Source organism: Rhinatrema bivittatum, chromosome 4 (genome assembly GCF_901001135.1).
Source record: "Rhinatrema bivittatum chromosome 4, aRhiBiv1.1, whole genome shotgun sequence".
Lineage (NCBI taxonomy): Eukaryota > Metazoa > Chordata > Amphibia > Gymnophiona > Rhinatrematidae > Rhinatrema > Rhinatrema bivittatum.
The window spans coordinates 479780595-479804104 of record NC_042618.1 but is presented as its reverse complement, the minus strand read 5'-3'; the positions used below and the strand labels follow the sequence as shown (position 1 = coordinate 479804104).

Genomic DNA, 23510 nt, shown 5'->3' with positions numbered 1-23510 from the left:
CGCAGTCTGGAACCGGTACTCGCTCCTCGAGGGCCCACGTTCCCAGACCTGCTACTGAATACCACTTCTGCCAGGAAGTCACTGCTGCCTACAACACCAGTGAGTTCAGAGCTTTCCCTGGAACCAGATACTCGCTCCTCGAGGGCCTACTTCATTCCAGCCCCTGGGCTATTCTAAGAGACCATTGTGTGAGTGTTACCATCTGCATACCCTGCCTACTCACTATATCTCAGTTTCTCTACAGCTCAGCCATCAGCTCAGCCTCCAGGGATCGCTGTTCCAGTGCCTGAGGGACTACAGCCCAGCCGGGCATTCCAGCTCACTACTGCCACCTCTGGTGGTTCAGTATACTGTCTAATAAAAGAACTAGTGTGTGTCTGTCTCCATACTCTGAGCCTGACCAGTGGTCCCTCTCGGGATCTTCCCCCGTGGGTGTGGTCATCTGCCACCAGCCCAAGGATCCACCCACAATTATCACAAATAATAACAGATTGCTAACTCCATGGATCCGGCACAGTTCAATGCCTTGCAGCCATACCGGGCCTGGCCCAGCGCATTGTGGAGCAGCAAGACGCCTTGGAGAAACTTACTTCAGCGTTTCATCAGCTACACACACAGAAGGTTCAAGGCACAGCTTCCAGCCATGAAGGTCAATTACAGGAGGTAACTTTAAAGACTGCTGTACCACTGGCGGCTCTGGTGGTTCACTGTACAGTTTAATAAAAGATCTACTGTGTGTCTGTCTCCCAACTCTGAGCCTGACCGGTGGCCCCTCTCGGGATCAGTCCCCGGGGGCGTGGTCATCTGCCACCAGCCCAAGGATCCACCCACAATTATCACAAATAATAACAGTGTCTCAGTGTGTGTGTCAGAGAAAGTGTGCATGTTGACTGAGTGTGACTGTGTGTATGTGTATCTGTGTGTGCGTGAGGTTGTATCTGAGAGAGAATACATATATCTGTGTGTATATGTGAAAGGGAAGGTATGTGTGCGAGAGAAAATTCATCTGATTTCTTGGGCTCTGTCAAATTTATCTAATATTTGTATGTGTCCACCCACGTTAACCTCGGCCCTCCAAAAACATCTGTCCTGGCTACACTGGTGAAGGTGGGGAGAGGGAGCAAAAGGAAATCATGGAGAGACTGAGCAAAGGAAGGCAAAAATAAGTTATTTATTTATTTGTTCGGTTTTATATACCGTCATTCGTGCAGCCATCATAACGGTTTACAAGATTCAAACAGAATACAGAAAATTAAACATAGTTAATCATTGCAAAAATAACAGAGGGAGGGATGGTGGGAAGGTGGAGAGGGTGGGGGGGGGGGGAGGGAAGGGAAGAAATGGAAAGAAAGGGAAAGGAAGATGGTAACAGTATGGGGGGAGGAGAGGGGAAGAGAGAGCGTGAGAGACTGAGCAAGGGGGATGGGGTGAGATAGGAAACAAATGGGTGAAGGAAGCGTGAGAGAGCAAGGGAGGATGGGAGAGGGTTAGGGTGAGCAAGGAGGGCAGTGGGGAGCTAAAGAATGAGCAAGAGGGGATGGTCCGTGAGAGCTTAAACACGTGAGAGCCCAAGAGAGAGAGAGAGAAACAGTAACACGTGAGAGCCCGAGAGAGAGAGTGAGAAACAGTAACACGTGAGAGCCTGAGAGAGAGAGAGAGAAACAGTAACACATGAGAGCCCGAGAGAGAGAGTGAGAAACAGTAACACGTGAGAGCCTGAGAGAGAGAGAGAGAAACAGTAACAGTGCTGATACAGGGGCAGCTTTGCTTCTTTTGATCTAGAACAGTCATATTAAATGTAAGTGAAACAAACAGATTTTTAAATTCATTTTGAATTTAATGTGTGGATTTTTAACCTGCCTTTTACACTTTCTGTACAAGGTAGCATTTTCTTTTAAAGAATTCATGCACAATAATTGCCTGCCCCCCAGACCTTACAGTCTGCTCCTGCACTGCATGGTCCTAACACAAGGCCAAATTCTAGTCGAGAAAGCAAGGGGATTCCACGTTTAGGTATAACTTTGCTATTATGGCAAAAAAAAAAAAAAAGGTTACGGAAGACCAGCGAGAAGGGGGTTCAGCAGAATCCAAGCTCCTCTGATCTGAAGGCGTGAACCGTCCTGATGCAAAATGATTCTACAGGGGAGACTGCAGAACTGTGATCCGAGAAGTAAACAAGGGGTCAAACGGTTTCCAGGTCTTCTGAATTATACAGTATTGGAGGGAGAAGTGTGTGGGCCTCACCAAAAGCTGCTGCTCTTCTATCAAGGAGCAGCAAAGGTGCAAACGGTTCAGAATTCTGATTCCACACATTTTCATGAGCACTGTACAAATCCACAAATGTGCCTGCTTGTTTGCCAGAGATTTCAATGGGAGAATTTCCACATGAAAGGTGGGAAACAGTGGGAGCCCTAATGCTTGTGGCCGCAGCAGAATGGCCACAGTCTGAACTCTTGCTGTGAGGTTGGGGGTTTTTTTTTTTGGCGCATCACAATTGAGGAGAAATTTTGAAGAGGTAAAGCAAATCAGCTACCTGCGTTCCCCAATTATAATTTAATAAAGTGCTCAAATTCAGAAATAACAAAACACTTTTATCAGACGTGCTAATTAAAAAACCCCCCAAAGCTGAGTGGAGACTAATTAAAGCTATTCAGCACAGTGACCATGCAGACCAGACCTGTACTGAAGCTGCAATCACTCACCGCATGTTCACTCTGCTTCTTGTTGGCTCCTAGGAGTCATGGGATAGCCTTTGCTTTGCCCTCCTTTAGTTGTTCTTCCAAATTTTTTGGTCCACCCCTAAACTCTGATGGCTATTAAAAAGGTGGTTTTCTTACTAATGCCCTATAAAGTTCACAAATATTTATTGAACAGCTGGTTAAAGCAAACAAATGTCAAAATTTGTACCAAAACATCTCCATGTTTAATTGGATAACATTTCCAAAAATATATGCAGAGGCAAAATTATAAAACAAATGTGCACTACACAGGAGAGAGAGATAATATTGCCATGGATGGATGAATGCACAATAATGACGAGCAGGAAGTATTTTTGAAAAGGTGCATTTATTGACTTCATAAGCGGATAAGAAGAATCCCTAGCTGCAGGGTTGTGACCTGTGCTGGTTTGACATCGTGCATCAGATCCCCAAAGACATCGCACGGTTCACTCTGCCTGGCCCCCAAATTCCCAGGTTTTCCACCACTGGCCGTGGGCTTCCTCACACTTTAAAAATAAACTTTAAAGTTGCGGGCCATCCCCTTTCATCCCATCCCTGCACTCTCCCTCTCAAAATCTCAGAAGCCTTCATCTCCGCTGGCTGCCTGTTGTACTGTCCCTCCCTCCCCATCTGCTCCTAACACCAGCATTATTTGTAATTTGCCTTAGGCATCTCTCTCTCTCTCTCTCCCCATCTAGGTTTAAAAAGGATTTTACAAACTTTTAGAACCCAGCTGGGACTGAAAATGAGGGGAAGAGGTCCCCGGGGGACACATCTTTCCCAGTTAGTAAACTTGGAGAGGCATTTCTTAAATCCCGAAATTGTATGCCAGCTTCCTCTCCAGGGTGTTAGTAAAAGGCTCAAGAACTCGGCACACACAGGCCCCTAGCTTTTAGGACAGGGGCTGGTTGCTTTTTTTTTCAGATATTATTCCTCCAGGGGGCAAAGAGACTATGAGGGATTATACAGGAAAGCGAGGGGAGGGTCATTTTCTGGCAGTCTGCATAGCAGTAAGGTTTCACCTGTGCATCTTCACTTGGAAAATACTCCGGGTGATTTTATAACCGTGCGAGTGATAAGTACTGGCAGACTTCAAAGTAGACTTCTGCACCTAAGAGCAGGGAGAAATGTCTGCAGGAACATTTACACGCGAACGTTTGAAAATAAACATTACGCGCAGAAATGATTTCCCTGCCCCCGAACAACTCTTATTTTTGGCGCATAAAAATGCGAGTGTAACTTACGTGCACACGTTTACACGCACAAGCCCCTGGGCAATATTCCAAAGCCCATTTACACACTTAAATCCGTTTGAAAATTCAGCCCTTGGGTAATTGTCCAAGTACACACACACATTACCTCGTGCAAAGTTACACCTCCTTTTCAGAGGTCATCATTTACATGTGTACAATCAAGAAATATGCGCGTAGCCTCTGCCCCAATTCTGCCCCTCAATGAATCTCCTCAGTGTATTAAAATACATGAAAGACTGGGTTACATGTGCACTTTACATGCACTGAGCCTGCGTCACTTTAGAACAGTCATTTACATGCATGAAACTGGGTTAGAACATAAGAACATGCCATACTGGGTCAGACCAAGGGTCCATCAAGCCCAGCATCCTGTTTCCAACAGAGGCCAATCCAGGCCACAAGAACCTGGCAATTACCCAAACACCAAGAAGATCCCATGCTACTGATGCAATTAATAGCAGAGGCTATTCCCTAAGTAAACTTGATTAATAGCAGGTAATGGACTTCTCCTCCAAGAACTTATCCAAACATTTTTTGAACCCAGCTACACTAACTGCACTAACCACATCCTCTGGCAACAAATTCCAGAGCTTTATTGTGCGTTGAGTAAAAAAGAACTTTCTCCGATTAGTCTTGAATGTGCTACTTGTTAACTTCATGGAGTGCCCCCTAGTCCTTCTATTATTCGAAAGTGAAAATAACCGATTCACATCTACCCGTTCTAGACCTCTCATGATTTTAAACACCTCTATCATATCCCCCCTCAGCCGTCTCTTCTCCAAGCTGAACAGCCCTAACCTCTTCAGCCTTTCCTCATAGGGGACCTGTTCCATTCCCCTTATCATTTTGGTAGCCCTTCTCTGTACCTTCTCCATCACAATTATATCTTTTTTGAGATGCGGCGACCAGAATTGTACACAGTATTCAAGGTGCGGTCTCACCATGGAGCGATACAGAGGCATTATGACATTTTCCGTTTTATTCATCATTCCCTTTCTAATAATTCCCAACATTCTGTTTGCTTTTTTGACTGCTGCAGCACACTGAGCCGACGATTTCAATGTATTATCCACTATGATGCCTAGATCTCTTTCTTGGGTTGTAGCACCTAATATGGAACCCAACATTGTGTAATTATAGCATGGGTTATTTTTCCCTATATGCATCACCTTGCACTTATCTACATTAAATTTCATCTGCCATTTGGATGCCCAATTTTCCAGCCTCACAAGGTCTTCCTGTAATGTATCACAGTCTGCTTGTGATTTAACTACTCTGAACAATTTTGTATCATCCGCAAATTTGATAACCTCACTCGTCATATTCCTTTTACACACACTGAACCTGGGTCACTTTATTACAGCCATTTACACATATAAAACTGAGTTACATCATGTGCACTGGGTGACTTTAGAAAGTCATTTACACATATAAAACTGGGTTACATCATGTGCACTGGGTGACTTTAGAATAGTCATTTACACATATAAAACTGGGTTACATCATGTGCACTGGGTCACTTTAGAAAGTCATTTACACATATAAAACTGGGTTACATCATGTACATTTTTACAAGCACTGAGCCTGGGTCACTTTAGAAAGTCATTTACACATATAAAACTGGGTTACATCATGTGCACTGGGTGACTTTAGAATAGTCATTTACACATATAAAACTGGGTTACATCATGTGCACTGGGTGACTTTAGAATAGTCATTTGCACATATAAAACTGGGTTACATCATGTGCACTGGGTGACTTTAGAATAGTCATTTACACATATAAAACTGGGTTACATCATGTACATTTTTACAAGCACTGAGCCTGGGTCACTTTAGAAAGTCATTTACATGTATAAAATTGGGTTGCACATATAAAACTAGGCTTTATGCACATAAATGACTATGAAAATTATTTCCATAGAGACCAATCAGACATAAATATTGTGCCCTACAAAGTGCATCCTATAGGCAAAGAGCAGAATTAGCCAAGCAACATTTTCTCTCGTTGCACTATCTGAGATGTTATCATGTTCACACAATATTCTGTCACGCCTTGAAGCCAAGTAAGTGAAAGCCACTCAGCGCTATGGGGAAGTGACATCTGACTGTGTCCATCCTGAGCCTGACATAAAACAGGGCAAAACAGTTACTATGTGCACGGTTAAGTGAAAAGAGTGATGCAGAAATGTCGGGGTGTCTGTTTCTGGCCCTCTGTAGTCAGTTTACTAAGCTATGAAGCTTGACCTGCGGGGCAGTGCATTTCTGCTTTCTGCTGTGCAGACGCTGCCAACTGAACAAATCTTGCACTTCTCTCCAAAACTATTGTCCCCGTGGCATGAGGTTTTAATAGAAAATGATGCGCACGGAACGGCAGTAGCACTGGTGGAAATGACGTCAGATGTGACCAGAAAGGGGTGAGGAGCATCCTGCTCGCAAGCCTTGAGAGGATTCTGCCACTAATGACTCTTTGTAAAATCCCTCCAGGCGCAATTTCACATTGGATAACCCTGCCCCTTTCTATCTAAAGGAAGGTTAGGGGCCAAGACTCCAGGTACCAGAGACACTGTTGTGGCCCTCAGTGTTACCATCCTAGCATCCAATCTGGTTTCCTTTTAACACCAATCCCAATGCATTCTGGCTCTTGTAGTCCAAGTTACAGGGTCTGGCATGAACTGAGTGCATTTACAAAGTCGCAGGTATCCTCAGATCTCATAATAATATGGAGTTAGTGCTGTTCCACGTTGCGTGCATTTTCAATTCTGCATTGCATGCGATCCATTGTCCCCACACCGGCCATCACCTCACTGCGTGTCCTCTGCGTGCTTCTCTGTCCAGATTACACAGACTTCCGTCTCTTCCCAAAAACATTATTGATCAGTTTGGCCATGGACTTTGAGCTGCTGGGCCTCCTCTTTTCTTTCAGCTTGGCGCTGGCGACGATGCTTCTGATAGCGGCCGTGAACATGGACAGCACTTCCTGACACTGCTCCGCTGCAGACAGTTCATAAAACTGGCACTTGTGATCCGCTGCCATCTTCTGCCCTTCTTCCCAGCCCACGTCTCTCATGTGGCACAAATCTTGCTTGTTGCCCACCAAAACCACTACTGACTCCGTATCTCTGAAGCAGAAAGAAAAGGGGTTAGGCTTGCATCAGAATAAATCCGACTACCAGTTTTTCCCGCCGTGCCTCCCCGAGGGCTGGCATCATGTGCAGAATGACAACTCTGAAACTTCCCGGTTACAGGAACTCAAAGGCGGATGCAGCTTCCTGCATGGCAGATAGATAGCCAGGGATGTGACACTTCAAACTGCAAAATGACTTCGCTAGAAGCGGCCAGCCATACCGGCACAGAGGAGAGGACCCACCGTCCACTTCTGGAGGTAAACGGTGGGTGGGAGGATATTAGCCAGGGGTGGGGGAGGGGGACGTCCTGGTGATCATCTTAGGAAGGTTTTAAAGCTGCCAAGTTGTGGGGCAGGGGAGGGAGGATGGGCATTGGACCGGGAGGACTGTGGTTTAGGTTTTTTTTTTTCCTCTGAAGATATCTGGGTAAGTAGAGAGCTATCCAGGCACACCAGGCCGGATGTCCGAAGCAGTCCTAAAGTTATCCTGCCTAACCCAGCCAGATATGCCCGATGTTCAGTTAGGTTAGCCGGATAACTCAACCAGAGGATCCGTGGAATACAAGTCTCCTAAATAAATAAATAAACCCTCCCGGTCGATTGCTGGCCCCTAGCGCCTCCTTGACATCACGCGCCAGGAGAGGCCGGCTGTCCGCGGCCGTCCGCCGGTTAAGAAACCAGACGATGAATTTATCAGCATTTGTTTTCCTAACCGGCACACAACCACGGGTTCGGAAAACGGACGCTGGCTAACTGAGCGTCCGTTTCCCGAATCTTACTGCCGGCACTTTTTTTTTTTTTTTTTTTTTAATCTTTCGTTCCTCCAACTTAATATCGCTACGATATTAGGGCGGAGGATGTACAGAAAAGCAGCATTTTCTGCTTTTCTGTACAACTTTTGGGAGTGCTCAGAAATTAACCCCTGCTCTAGGTGTGCCTATTTGATGCACATATTTTTTTTAAATTTTGGGTGAGTAACTAATAGCCTCATCAACATGCATTTGCTGGGCGCTCTGTATTGCATCGGCCCCCTAGTAAGTCGTGACCAACGAGTCTCCTGATCCAGGTTATCTGAACACATCCCACAGTCAGAAAGAGCCTTCAAGAACAATGGCTAAAAATCGCCTATTGCCTTCTGAGTATATTTACAATTTTTACATAAATTTTACTTAGGGACTGAGCCTCCTCAGGGTGCCAGATACAGGGCATAAATGCATTGTTTTAATAGTTCAAACTTTTGCTTAATCTCAGATGAAAAAAAGGAAGCAGATAGCAGAGCATCAGACCTCTCAGTTAAATACATCGTTAACGATTTTGTTTCAATTTTGGTTTTGGTTTTTTTAGCAGTCCTGAAGCATTTGCAATCCACTGAAACGAGAAGTGAACGACTGTGTTACGGTTCGTGCAGAACCAGCTGAGCACGTGTGTCACGGGCTGGGCTCCACAAGCAGAGCTGTCATGTTACGCTCTTTGCCCTCATTCAGTCAGAAGTTTGCACTTCACAGAAAGCAAAGTTAGCATTTTGCATGTCGCAAGCGCAGTTCCCGGGTCTCATTTGCAGACTCAGCTGGCTGTTTGTATCGCACCTGTCTTTCTATTCATAGGAAAACATGTTTATTGGTCATAGACTGTCATCCCCATAGCAACAAGAAAATCACATCAGTACCAAATTAAAGGAAATGTGAATTGGCAAAAGACTGTCATACTTAACGATAATTACCTTAATGCTGTGCAATGACCTACATCACCACTGCGAATGTCTTAATGCGAGTCTAATAAGGAAATATCTAGATATCTACATTTTAATGACTTTTCATGCTACTCAAACAATTTTGCAGACTGGCTGTTGGCATGATACGGGCGTGCCCTCAACACTGGCTTCACCAAGCATTTCTTAAAAGCTTTTATCAAAGTTATTATGGGCTGGACGAGTTGTTTTAATGGACGCCAATGCTTTAACCTTCGATTCCACAGTTGCCCTAAGAACGTGGCATCTACTGTGATATAAAGCATGGTGCATGCAGTGTATTAACTCTGCCTGGTACAGTACCAGCTGCTGGAGGATGTGGACAAGCTAAGGGGCAGCCATGGTTGCCAGAGTTGGCCTCAACAGGCCTTCTCCGAGGCCGTGCCTTTCATTGGTGCCTGCTTTGCATTTAGATTCTGAGATCACTTTATCAAATGACTTGCTTCCCTCCCATCCCCCGATGTAGCATGGCGAGTCCTCTGGCACACACACTTGATTACTCTTCTTTGTAATACACTGTAGAAAAGGATGAGACAGAAAACCTGTAGAGTATTTCTATGCACCCATAAGAGAATCCTGCTGTCTGTCCTAACACTATGAATTGAATGTACAACGTTAAGGTCTGCTGACATTCTCTTGTATCGCCCTCACTCAGCTCCATGCATCGTCGCCAACATGGCCGTCCAGCTCAATAAAGGCCGACAGTTTAACGTGTCAGGCTGCTTTTACCTTTTGCAGGCTCCTAGGTGGGGGTCCCGTATTCTGTATATGAGGGCCTTGGCGTAGGTGAAAGACGACCGGTCACTGATGTCGTACACCACCACAAACCCGTCTGCCCACTGCAGCTCATCCCTGAATGGTAGCCTTCCTTGATGGGGCTGAAAGGCAAAAGAAGGTCTTAAGGGCCAGTCAGCAATTCCCGGTGACCTTCTTGCTTCTCCATTGCTAATACGAATACAAGAAAACACAGTCACTGACCTGCAGGTTTTCTCTGCATCTAACACTGCTCTGGTTATTGTGTTACGTACCATCTGTAGTTTGTACTGATACTGTGTTGTAACCCACTTTCAGACGAGAAAAAGCAGGAAACGTAATAGAAAGAAGTAATCAATCAATCAGTTAATAAATAGAATAAAATAACCTGATGCATGCAGATATTCCCAAGAAGGGTATTAGTGGGTGGAAGGGAAAGGAGGTCTTGGGAGAAAATCCACTGTGAACATAATCTATATAACTCAATCTATCTATAGACAGATACAAGCAAAACCCAGTAGAGCTTTCTGTAAAGTTCTATTTAATTTGAAAAATATTTCGAGTTTATGAAACATTTTCTGAGTTTTGAAAGCTAAACAATTTATTGATTTTAAAAATATTATACAGATAGGGCCTGATTTTCAAAAGCATTTACACATTTAAAACTGGGTTTTACGCGTGCAAATGCACTTTACCTGTGTAAGTGAGCTTTTGAAAATTGCTACAATATGTGCCATTGAATTGTCAATAGGGTTTAACCGCATAGGACACAGGTACAGAACCAGGGCTGACTGAGCTAGAGGGCCAGAGGAGCAGGAGGAAACTGCGGGTTTAAAAATCAGCCCACCCCCAGGGACACTGCTATTGTCTAACTTAATCGTGAATATGTGCGCATATTATAAAACAGCCTGGTCACGCGCACACGTGCACCAAATTTTATATAGGCCTGCTCGTGTGCACTCAAACCCTGCTTGTGCCGCGAAAATCGGGGGATTTTTAAAAGGACACATCAACGCTATTCCCAGTTTTACCAGTTCATCCTAGTACACCCAGTTAAGAGAGAGGTCATCCAGACTCCCATAGTTTAATAGCCTTCACCCCCCCCAGTTAGCCCCGTTCCTTAAAACCCCACAGATCCGCCTAATTTTCTTGATTTTTTTAACTTACACGGCGTCCGTAGCAGAAGTAAAGTTAGGCAGCAGCCGTGTCACGAAAGTGTTTACGCGCACACCCTGCCCTTTTTTAAAACGTCTGAGATGTGCGCACTCCGGAGGGTGCGTGCGTATCCGGGCAGCTTTTAAAACCTGCTCGGTGGGCGTGACCCTGATTTATCTGTGCATCCCCAGATTGATGCATGCGCTGGGCTTTTAAAATTCACCCTTTAGTGCACTTAACGTGGGTAAATGGGCTTTAACAGTCTTTGACATTTGAACATTTGCCTGAAAATATTGAAACGGGGGCCAAGCCAGTGGCTCGGTGGAGAATCTGAGTTTGATTCCCGAATCAGGTCTTGCACTCCCTGGGCTGGAGGCAGAGCTCTCCCAATCCCTGAGAGTGTGAGCGGGGGTGGGCCTGGATTTATGTACTAGTGACACCTAATGGCACAATTTAGGCACGGCCAGGCCCCCCACCCGGTCAAAGGCTCTCACTGTGAATTGGGAAAAATCCCCGGAGAGTTGCAAGTGAAGGCTCTTGGGGTCAGGATCCCGGCCCTAGTTCTGACTGAGCTAGAGGGCCAGAGGAGCAGGAGGAAACTGCGGGGTTAAAAATCCCCAAACAAAAAAAACACAAAACTTTTAAAACATTTTCAGGCAACCTGAAAAGCTAGTCTAAGGCTGGTTTCTACTACAATGGGTAGAAAATCAAGGACAGACTACACTTGGCCTTTCACCCGTAGCATGGGAAGACCATAAAAAGAAAAGAAATGCCATACTGGGTCAGACCAAAGGTCCATCTAGCCCAGCATCCTGTCTGACAGCGGCCAATCGAGGTCACAAGTCAAGTACTTGGTGGGATCACATCCTCCTCACGCATAACCAGAGATAAGCAGTGACTTTCCCAAGATCACCAGATTCTTATTGATGGGTTACAATCAATTGGCACATCTGATACAGTTCTTGACTGGTTCATTTCATTCTTTTCCAACCGTTCTCAAAGAATTGACATTTCTCAACATCACTCGGACTGGTTCACTGTCAACTCGGACGTTCCACAAGGTTCTGCTCTATCTGCCATCCTCTTCAATATTTATCTGTTACCTCTCTGCCGTCTTTTGGACGGACTAAGTCTGTCCTTCAAAATGTACGCAGACAATATTCAGTTTTTTGTTCCAGAAACAAATCTTGGTCCACAACCCTCTCCTTTGTATCTCTATGTGTCCAGTCCATCAAAACTTGGCTCTCACACAACAGACTTAAATTAAATACCTAAAAAACAGAAATAGTTCATCTGTCTAAAATTCCTCTATCCTCCTGTCATCCTCCATCTCACCTTAGTATTGAGAATTGTTCTATCCCAATTTCCACCAAAGCACAAGATCTCAGTGTCTGAACTTTCAATGTCCAACCGTATTTCCACTGCAGTCATAAATTGTTTTTACAAACTTCATACTTTAAAAAACCTAAAACCACTATTATTTCACAATGATTTCTGTTTGGTTCTTCAAACCATAACATTCTCTGGTCTTGACTACTGTAAAGGGCCTACTTGACCTACCTGACTATAGTCTACGTCTGCTAGAGCTTGTTCAAGATGCGCTGCAAGACTTCTTTCCAATTCAGAAACTACAGACCACATCTCACCAGTTCTTTCTGCTCTACACTGGCTCCCTGTTTCATTTTGCATTCAATACAAAATTCTTTGTCTCATCCAGAAACGAATCCATAACCCATCTACTATACCGCAGTGCACGTTACTTCGGATTTACCAACCATCAAGACAATTATGATCCACCAACAAATGTTTATTAGAAGTCCCTACTGTTCGCCTTGCCAGTCTAGACCTTACTCGACGTTGAGCCTTCTCGGTTGCAGGCCCTGCTCTATGGAATAACCTTAGATTAATTCCCACTAACAAAGAATTTAAGAAACACTTAAAAACGTATTTATTCAAACTTGCTTTCACTTGATGTCTTTAATTTTAACATTATTCCTTTACTTTTTATGCTATATTTATTTTCTTAATCTGTGTTATTTACTATTGTTATGATATATTTTATTATGCAGACATAACATTGTAAACTGCTTGATCTACATCCATTGCGTTAAGCAGTATATAAAAGTTTTTTAAATAAAATAAATACAGGGGCCAGATTTTAGTACCTAAGCGCGGGCGTAGATTTTATAACATGCGCGCATGTTATAAAATCCGGGGTCGGCTCGCACAAAGGGGTCCACACTTGTGCACCTTGTGCGCGCCGAGCCCTAGAGGAGCCCCGATGGCTTTCACTGTTCCCTCCGAGGCCGCCCAAAATCGGAGCGGCCTCGGAGGGAATTTACCTTCCGCCCCCCCCCCCCACCTTCCCCTCCCATCCCCTACCTAACCCCCCCCCCCCAGCCCTACCTAACCCCCCCCCCATACCTTTGTTATGCAAATTGCGCCTGCCTCCGGGCAGGCATATGTTGTGTGCGCCGCCGAAGTGCCGGCGCAGGATCCCCCAGCCTAGAGGCCCTACGGAGGCCTCTGGCCACGCCCTCGCCTCGCCCCAGACCGCCCACACCCCACCCCTTTTTTCAAACCCCGGGACATATGCACGTCCCGGGGCGTCGCCGGGCCTATGCAAAATAGGCTCAGTGCGCGTAACCCCCCTACGCATGTAAATCCAGCTGCATTTATGTGCATATGGCTTTTTAAATCTGCCCCATAGCTAATAGTGGCTAAACCCATTATAAACTCAGCTACGTTAACTGCTTTCACTACATCCCCTGGCAACAAATTCCACAGTTTAATCGTGCGCTGAGCGAAAAAATACTTTCTCTGGTTTGCTTTGAATGTGCTACTTATTAGCTTCATGGAGTGTCCCCTAGTCCTAGTGGTACTGGAAAGGGTAAATAACTGTTTGCTCTTTACCCATGACTTTATAAACCTCTATCATATCTCCTTTCAGATGTCTCCTCCCCGGGCTGAACAGCCCTAACCTGTTTAGCCTTTCTTCATAGAGGAGCAGCTCCAACCACTTTATCATTTTTAACTCCCCTCTCTGTATTTTTGCTATGTCTTTTTTAGAGATGGGGTGACCAGAAGTGCTCACAATACTCATGGTGTGGTCACACCATGAACTGATACAGAGGCATTATGATATCTTCCATTTTATTTTCCATTCCTTTCCGTATAATACATAACATTTTATTTGCTTTTTTGACCACCTCCACGTGGTATGCCAAGGATTTCAAAGTATTGTCCACCATGACAAGATCCTTTTCCTGGGTGTAATTATAGTCTGGATTATTCTTCCTTTCCCTATATGTAATTCTCTACATTAAATTTCATCTGTCATTTGGATGCCCAATCTTCCAGTCTTGCAAGGCCTTCCTGCAATTTATTTTATTTTATTTATTTATTTATTTGTTTGTTTGTTTGTTTTTATATACCGCTGTTCAATCTGGCATATCACATTGGTTTGCAGTGTAACGCAGTTCAAATAAAAATTATGCTTCTTATTATACATTATAACCTTGTATCATTTGTAACATTTTAACATCCTATCATTTGTAACATTTATCACAATTTATCACAATCTGCTTGTGATTTAACTACTTTAAATAATTTTGTGTCATCTGCAAATTTCATTACCTCACTTATTTCTCCCTTTTCCAGATCACTGATAAAATATATTAAAAGCACCAGTCCCAGCATAGATCCCTGGGGCACTCGGAAATGTACCATTCTCCTTTGAGAGAAATGGCTTTTCAGACTTACTCTCTGTTTCCAATCTTTTCACCAGTTACTAGTCCACAACAGGAAATTGCCTCTTATCCTATGACTCTAATTTCCTGATGAGACTCCTATGAGGGAGTTTGAAATTCAGATACATTATATCAACCAACACCTCTGTCCACGTGTTTATTAACCCCTTCTAAAGACAAGACTTCTCTTTCGGCTGTAGTCCCTTTTATCTGTGTCCATCTAGATGGTCAGCAATTTTGTTCTTCAGAATAGCTTCTACCATGTTGCCTGGCACCAATGCCAAGCTCACCAGTCTGTAATTTTCCCAAATCACACATGGAACCCTTTTTAAAAATGAGCATTACGTTGGTCACTCACCAATCCTCATGTGCCATAGTTGATTTGAATGAGAATTTACAGATTGTTAGTGATAAGTCTGTAATTTAATTTTTGAGTTCATTCATAACTTAAATATCTACCATCTGGTCCCAGTGATTTGTTACTCTTTAGTCTGTCAGTTTGCTCTATTACATCTTTGGGGTTCATGGTGATTTGCTTCAGTTCCTCTGAATCATCACCCTCAAAGAATGTTTCCAGCAAAGGTATCTCACTGATACCCTTCTGAGTAAAAACCAAAGCAAAGAATTCACTTAGGGGTCGATTTTAAAAGTGGCGAGCATACATGAACGCGCCAGTTTTATAACATGTGCATGCCGGCACGCACATGTTATAAAATCCAATGGCCGCACGCCTGAGGACCCTGAGCAGCCTAGTGAACTATAAACCAGGGACGTCAGGGTTCAAATGCCACTTCTGCTCCTTGTGACCTTGGACGAGTCACTTTATCTTCCATTGCCTCAGGTATAAACATACAGCTGAATCCTCAAAAGAGTTATACACAGAAATGTAACATACTGTGATAGCAATTTTCAAAAGCCATGTACATAGGTAAACACTATTGACAATTCAATGGCATATATTGTAGCAATTTCCAAAAGCCTACTTAGATGGGTAATGTGCATGTACATAAAGTATGTAAACCCGATTTGAAGCATGTAAATGCTTTTGAAAATCAAGCCCTTATATTATAAGCACTCTGGAGATAGGTAAATGTTGCGCTGGTCGCCCACTCTGGCCGTGGCCGACCGTGCTTACCCGCTCTCGCAGCGGATCGGCGGTCCTGGAAACACTGGGAGGCCCTCCTTCGCAGCAGAAGCACTGCCGCCGGCGAGACCACGCCACCTGATGTCGTATGGACGCGCGCAGCAATGTCAGCCCTTCGTTTAAAGAGTCCAGCGCGGGAAAAACCCGGGGCCGGTCCCGGAAGTTCCCCACCCCTGTGGGGATTTAAACCCTCTCTCTTTTACTGCTATTCGAGTTAGCAAGGATCGGTTGCCCAGGTCTGAAGCTACTCTGCCGCTTCTATCCACTGGAAGCCGTCTTCACCCTTCGGGGTTCTCTAACCTTTGGTACCCGCTCCTCAGGAGCCCTCTACTTATTTACAGGTGCCTTTCCTCTTACAGGTACTCGCTCCTCGAGGGCCTGTGTGTCATTCCTGGTGCCTGCTCTATTCTTCAACCTGCTGAAAACCCATCTGTCAGCTACAGAGAGTGAGTACAACTCCTACCACTCTGTCTCTCATCAGTTCCTCGCTTCCTCCCTGCACCAGGCCCTACACCACCATTGAGGAACGGGTCTCCTCTGCCGAGGACCATGGGCTTCTAACACTTATTCTCTCTACTGCTCATTGGGATTCTCTCTACTCAGCTACGGGAGTGTGTTTAACATCTGCCAGTCTGTCTCTCCTACAGTGCCTTATTGGACGTCTGCATCGGGGCCTTACACCACCATTGTGGGATGGGTCTCCCTCACCAAGGATTACAGACGGCTACCAGCTAACCTGCTCTCTACTGCCACCTCTGGTGGTCATCCTAGCTGTACAATAAAAGAAACTATCTCTGTGTTTGTGCTTGTATTGAGTCTAGCCCGGTGCATCAGTCTCCCTACGGGGCTCCTCCTCGTAGGAGATAACATCACTGTTACCCCTGAGAATCCACCAAACACCTCGATATCATAACAGTAAATACCTACAGTAACTGAATGTAATCTGTGCTGAAGTGTCTGAAAAGTAGAATATAAATCAAATATATATTCCCTGAGTACTCTTTTTACCCTTTTGTCATCTAGCAGTCTAATCAACTCCTTTACACGCTTCTTGCTCCAAATATACTTTAAAAAGATTTGAATTTGGGTTTTTGCCTCTCTGGCAAACTTCTTTTCAAATTCTCTTTTGACCTGCCTTATTAATGCTTTACATCTAATTTGCCAGTGCTTAGGCTCCTTCCTATTTTCTTCATTTGGTTCCAATTTCCAGTTTTTGAAAGAAGTCCTTTTGGATTTAACAGCCTCCTTTACCTCACCGTTTTACCATGCTGATGATAAATCGGTCTTCTTTCTTCCTTCTCTAATGCGTGGAATACATCTAGTCTGAGCTTCTAAATTGGTGTTTTTAATCAGCATTCATGCCTCATGCAAACTTTTAACCTTTATAGCTGCTCCTTTTATTTTTTAGTAACTAATTTCCTCACTTCCTTATAATTTCCTTGTTTAAGGTTAATTGCTACCACAGTCGTTTTTCTTACCGTCCTCATTTCAGGGATTTTAAATTTGATAATGTTATGTTTATTATTGTCAAGTGGCCCACCACTGTCACCTCTCACACAATATCATGTGACACAGTGAGGATTAGATCTAGAACCCCCCTCCCTAATTGGTTCCAGGCAGGGCCAGTGCACGGGTATTGGGCACCATAGGTGACCCTTGCACTGCCGCCCCCCCCCCCCCCCCAGTCATGCCCCCCTACCTGTTTTGGCACACAGTATCTATTTCTCTTTGCCTTGAGCGGGATAGGCCCCGCTTGCGGCACTACGTGGCTGCTCTTTGGTGCCCCCTATGGCTTGGCACCCTAGGCGACCGCCAAAGTTTGCCTAATGGATGCACCGGCCCAGGTTCCAGGACCCACTGTTCCATGAAGCTGTCATTTATAGAAACTAGAAACTTTGCCTCCTTAGCATATCCCAATGAGATATTTGCCCAATCAATATTGGAGTAATTGAAATCTCCCATTATTTTAGTGTTGTCTAACTTAGTAATACAGTAAATGATGGCAGAAAACAACCCAAGTGGTCCATCCAGTCTGCCCAGGAAGCTTGATTTATTCTTTTATTTATTTTTATTCTGTTAATGTAGTAAGTGCTGCTCTGTGGAGGTTACCTCCATGCCTTCTGTCAAGGGAAATAATTGCTGCTCTGTGCAAATTATCCCAATGTAGGTTGTTAGCTTTCTTAATTTCAGCTAACATTTCACAACCTGTCTCTTCATTCTGGCCAGGAAGCAGGAGTATACCCCCACTGCTATACTCTTTCCCTCCGCTAGAACAGAGCTTGCGAGCAAGCTTTCTTGTGTCACATTTTTGCTACACGTGCTATGTCTTTTGCCTATTAAAGTGCCTGAACATTGCCCATTACTTCCCCCATCTCCAAATGCTGCCTTTCATTGTTTCAGTGCTGCTATCCAGGTGTGGGGTAAGATTAGAGGAGAAGGTGAATGGGGAGTGAATATGCAAATTCATGGGTATTTGGCCTTTAAACATTGCATATATAACCTGGATATGACAGTCACAGAAAACAAGAGCATAGGATAGAGTGAAAAATGATCTGCTTTTATATATTAAGCATACCGATTTCCAACTAAAGCATTCAGGCTGGTTCTTTTAGCTTGGCTTCCATTAACCTGAAAATTTTTTAAAATAAATGAGCTGCTCTATAGAATCTCTTTACTGTCCCTTGCCTGACACTGTAAGGTCACGTGCTATGCTAAGCCTAGGGTGAAGCAGCATCGCACCATGAATGGAAAAAGTGAAGCACTCTGAGTATTAAAGGCTGTTCATTTGCACTGCATTGTCATTAATCCACGTTACAAAGCTTCTGTCCTGAAAGAATTCACAAAGTTGCAGGGTCATTCTTCAAATTGCGATAACAACCGCATGGCGACTTTAAAATTTAAATGAGGGAAAGGGGAGGGGTTTGGGAGGGGTTTAAAAATGTAGGGCCCAGTAGTGCTGTGGGTGATAATGTGTTTTACACATTATCGCCAGCAGTCCTGCCAGAAATAACTGCACCTTCCCCAGTGGCGGCACGGGGCAAAGGTGTGCAGCATACCTGCAACTGCGGGGGGCAAAAGTGCAGCCACCTGCTCAATATCGCCCCCACCCCTTTTTTCCCCGTGGCTCATCATTCCGCTATATTATATCAAACGGAGGTCTATATCTGTAGTGGAGTGATGAATCCAGGGCTTAGGGCCCTATTTACTAAGCATTTCTCTCATAGACACAAACGGGCCGATACAGTACGGTGCGCTCGGCCGAGTGCATCTTTAGCCCCGGTTTGGCCGCGAGTTTTCAACGCACTGTCTTTACCCCTGATACAATAAGGGGTAATAACGCGTTGAAAACATGCAGCCAACCCCCCCACCCCCCAAAACTAATAGTGCCCGCAACATGCAAATGCATGTTAATGAGCCTATTAGTTATTCCTGCGCGATACAGAAAGTAAAACGTGCAGCCAAGCCGAACGTTTTACTTTCAGAAATTAACGCCTATCCAAAATGCAGAAGTTAATTTCGGCAGGCACAGGGAAAGTGCACAGAAAAGCAGAAAAAAAACCTGCTTTTCTGTGCACCCTCCAACTTAATATCATAGCGATAATAAGTCGAAGGCCCCAAAATTTAAATAAAAAATAAAAAATGTAAAATCTGCCCGCGGCCCGCGGTTTGGAAGACGCATGCTCAGTTTAGCTGGCGTCTGTTTTCCGAATACGTGGCTGTCAGCGGGCTCGAGAACCGACGCCGGTAAAATTGTGCATCGGCTGTCAAACCCGCTGACAGCCGCCGCCCTCATTGTATAAGGGGTAAAGATAGTGCGTTGAAAACACGCAGCCAAACCGGGGCTAAAGGTGCACTCGGCCGAGTGCACCAAACTGAATCGGCCCGTTTAAATACTCGATCGCGCGCCCAGGAGAGCAGGCGCTCGCCTTGGAGCGCCTGCTCTCCTGGGCGCGCGATTGAGTATTTAAATGAGGACCTGCGGTAAAATTGAGCGGCAGCTGTCAGCGGGCTCGAGAACTGACGCCGGTAAAATTGAGCGTCGGCTGTCAAACCCGCTGACAGCTGCCGCTCAATTTTACCGCAGGTCCTCATTTAAATACTCGATCGCGCGCTCAGGAGAGCAGGCGCTCGCCTTGGAGCGCCGGCTCTCCCGCGGTTTTTACTGTATCAGCCCAAAAATGTGAGAAAACCTTTAGTAAATGACACCCTTAGCTTGAACGAGGGATAGGCAAGCAACTCCAGAACTGGGGGGTGGGGTGGGAGATGAGAAGGTGGCAGACGTCTCCTCCTCAGGGTGGCTTGGATCAAGACTGCACTGGCTTGCTAATTACTGAGCCCCACCTCACTCTGCTTTGCTTCCCCTTTATAAGCAGACTCCTGGCTCTGCATAATAATGACCACTGACGATCTGAGTATTCAGTAAGGGGGAGTCTTCCTGACGCATGGCATAGGCAGAATACACACAGTCAGACCCTGGACATGCAGATAGGGCTGGGATCCCAGTATGAATAATCTTGGGAAGCTGGAGGGAATCTGGGATGTGATGGCCTAATCTGACATGGCCGGATGTCCAACGCTCAATCCCTGAGATATACAACAAATAAAACATTAAAAACAGAAGCTACTCATTCCTTACCCTATTGCCAAGACAAATTATGACTTGCTGCTTGGTAAGAAAAGAGCTGCATTCAAAGATTCTCCTGACTGCCAGGGTTTTTTGTTTTGGATAAATTCTCAGATATGATAAAGACAGTGAGGCGCTTGGTGTGGCTTTTGAACCTCAAGTTAACCACCAGGGATGCAGAACACGCAGCCAATCAGAAAGCAGTACTGGATGACCCGGTCAGTGGAGGCAGAACACGCAGTCAATCAGAAAGCAGTACTCTATGACCCGGTCAGTGGAGGCAGTCTCCCCAGTGTTGCCAACCTCGCTTATTTACCGCGAGATTGGGCTTCTTTTCCTAATCATTCACGGGTTTTTTTTTCCGATTTGCTTTTTTCTGCCAGTCACGTTTTTTGGGCTTGTTGGGCGGGACTTGTGCTCTGATGTTGCACTGATTGGCTGCTGCTGCGATGAAGCCTGTCCATAGCAGGCGCACCCGAAATTATTGCAGCAGTAAACCAATCAGAGTTGCAAACAGGGGCACATTTGTGGGCAGAACAAGCCAGGCCATTCCCCGCCCTCCACTGTCCCCCAATCCCCCTCAAACACATAACCTTCGTCATAGATGACGTTTCACTCCCCGGCATAGTAAGCGCCCACTCTATCTTGTCCGCCGGGCGGCGCTTGCTCCCGAGTTCACTCTAAAATTAGAGTAACCGCCCCCTCTACACACCCTCAGCAAGCTCCATTGGGCAGGGCCGGCCTGCCCCCACGTCCATCTTCCCTGCAGCTCCGCCCACCCCCGCACGGTGTTACCGGAATCCTTTTCAGTTCCCACATGCCCACTCCTGCTGATGCCAGGGGTGGCAGGGCCACGCGTCGAATCGCACGCACAGTGGGCGGGTCTACGAAGGAGCAGCCACGCCCCTGGAGGAAGGGTCGTAGTGTGAAAGGAGCGTGCCCGCTGCGTCCCCCCAGGCTGTGTTTGCCGACGGCGGTACCCCGGCTTTGGGGCGACGGCGACCGTTGCCATGGCAGCGGGTCCTTCTGTCGTTCATCATAAACAGCACCAGGGCAGCTGCTGGTGCAATGTAACGAGGTACTTGCCGGGGTGGAAGACATTTTTGGGGGAGGGGGCAACTCGCTACCTACCTCCCACTTCCTCTTCCCACTAAGAAACTTTGGGCAGCATCACATTCTGGCACTTCCTGTTCCTGTCTGACTGAAGCGTTAATTTCAGAGGGCACCAGGCAAGTGTACAGAAAAGCAGAAAAAACTGCTTTTCTGTACACCCGACTTAATATCATAGCGATATTAAGTCGGAGGCCCCAAAAATTAAAAAAAACAAAACTTCTTTTAAAATAAAAAAAAATAAATCTGCCCGCCTGCACGCGGGTTGGAAAACGGATGCTCAGTTTTTCCAGCGTCCATTTTCCGAACCCGTGGCTGTCAGGAGAGGTGCCTGGGCGCGCGTCGGGAGAGCGGGCGGGCGCTCAACATGCGGGAAGAGGAACGTGAACTAAAAGCATGGGTTCAGCCTGTTGTCAGCAATGAGAGTAAGGCTCTGTGCAAATGTTGTAAGTGTGACATTCGTGCACATCATGCAGACCTTCTGCAAAATGCTGAAACAGAGAAACGTGCAAAAAGTTACGCTCCTTTCTCATCTATGCGACTCACAGACATTGGTCTTTCAATTTCACGTATTTTGGGCTTGTTTTTTTGGAAAAAAGTGCTTGTTTTTTCATGAAAACCTGGCAGCCCTGAGCGTCCCTCTCCTTCTAGTCGCGCAGTAGCCGCTGGGGCTGCGATGCTTTTCCTGCCGCACGTGCAGAGACTTCTCGCCAGCGCACATTATTTGCACGTTCACAATCAACCTGACCTTTATTTGCAGAAAGCAGAAGGGATCGGTGAAGAGGTCAGGCTGGGGTCAGTGCTCCTACCTGTGAGCAGGGGTCGTACATTTCCAAAGTCATTTGCCTGCCGTCCATACTCAGGCTTTTAGTGTAGATGCTCTCTGCAAGGAAGCACAGTGCACACTGGTCAGTGGCTGCCCCGCAGGACTCCCTGTCCCTCCAGCCTGCTGCCCTGCACGTCTAGGGGAGACCTTGGCAGGCAGGGGTGGAAGGGGGGCTCTGCTGGACGCAGAGTACCTGCCGTGCACCACAGGAGATGATAAAGGGGTTATCTCTGATGCAGCCCCTCGGGTCTACGAGGGGCTGCATCAGACTTTTGCAGGAGATCCCGGCTTCCTAATGCTATTCAAGTTGTCTGAATTTTCAGGTGCACGGCAGACTATTTCCTAGCATTGTTCCCATTGCAATAACCGGCAAGACAAAGAAACCTACCGGAATTGGAAGCATATTCTCCGATGAAGCGCCTGGTGAGGAAACGCACCGTCAGAGCTAAGAAAAGAAACCAGGGAATAGTAAGCACAGTCACAGCTGCTCCCCCTCGCTAGGCTCGGGGCTGCAGACACCCGGCACACGGCACAAACTTACAGCACTCAGCGAAGTCTGGCAGCGAGCAGACTCCGTGCGCAAGCCACCGAGAGCTGCGTTACCGCAGGCTGCGCTATCGCAGGCTGCCAGCCAAACGCCCGTGCCCCGCCGGCCGGCAGAGCTTGCCCGGGGCTCGCAGGCTTCCAGACTCACCAGACTTGCCGGCTCCCGCGCTGCCCAGCACAGCCAGCTTCAGCTCGGTCATGGTCCTGCCGGTGGTCGAGGGACTGCCCTTCAGCAGGACTCCTGGTAAGTGCAGAGGAATCTCCCTTCTCGTCTCCCGTGCTGGTGATGTCAGTGCTCCTGGCACCCCTCCCCTCAGTGTGCACATTAGGGAGACCCCCCCCCCCCCCACTGTCTCCAGAATGCCCAGGCTTACTGAGCAAGGGAACAGTTATGCAACAAAACATTGTTGAATTTACACGGTACTAGTGATGAAACTGTAGATTTGATTCATCCCATTTAAGGTGGAGCTGCATTTCTCTATAGTACTGCAGACCAGGACAAGAAAATAGCATTTATGGCATTTAAAATCTGGGTATGGCCCATTGCATGGCACTGAATGCATTATAGAGATCTGCAGCCCCCAAAATGTTTATTTTGGTTCTTTATTTGTTTTGGGGTAATGCTGTCTAATTTGAGTTAATAACTACAGGGAGGACATTAAGTAAATCTACAGCTCTAGCATTTAAGGGAGGAGGAATAGCTTAGTGGTGGTTAGAGCAGTGGCTATGAATCAGAAGACTAGGGTTTGAGTCCTG

The 23510-nt window shown here is 46.0% G+C and overlaps 1 protein-coding gene across 1 annotated transcript; it reads right to left on the bottom strand.

Moving 5' to 3' along the window:
• Positions 1-5296: 5296 nt before the first annotated feature.
• Positions 5297-23087, bottom strand: RERGL (RERG like). Its single transcript, XM_029597338.1, has 5 exons — positions 22903-23087; positions 22597-22653; positions 22192-22265; positions 9577-9725; positions 5297-7095 (listed from the first exon to the last, which is right to left on the bottom strand). Exons 1-5 carry the CDS (start codon positions 23078-23080, stop codon positions 6813-6815), a joined length of 741 nt encoding a protein of 246 aa, XP_029453198.1. The 5' UTR covers positions 23081-23087; the 3' UTR covers positions 5297-6812.
• Positions 23088-23510: the final 423 nt, after the last annotated feature.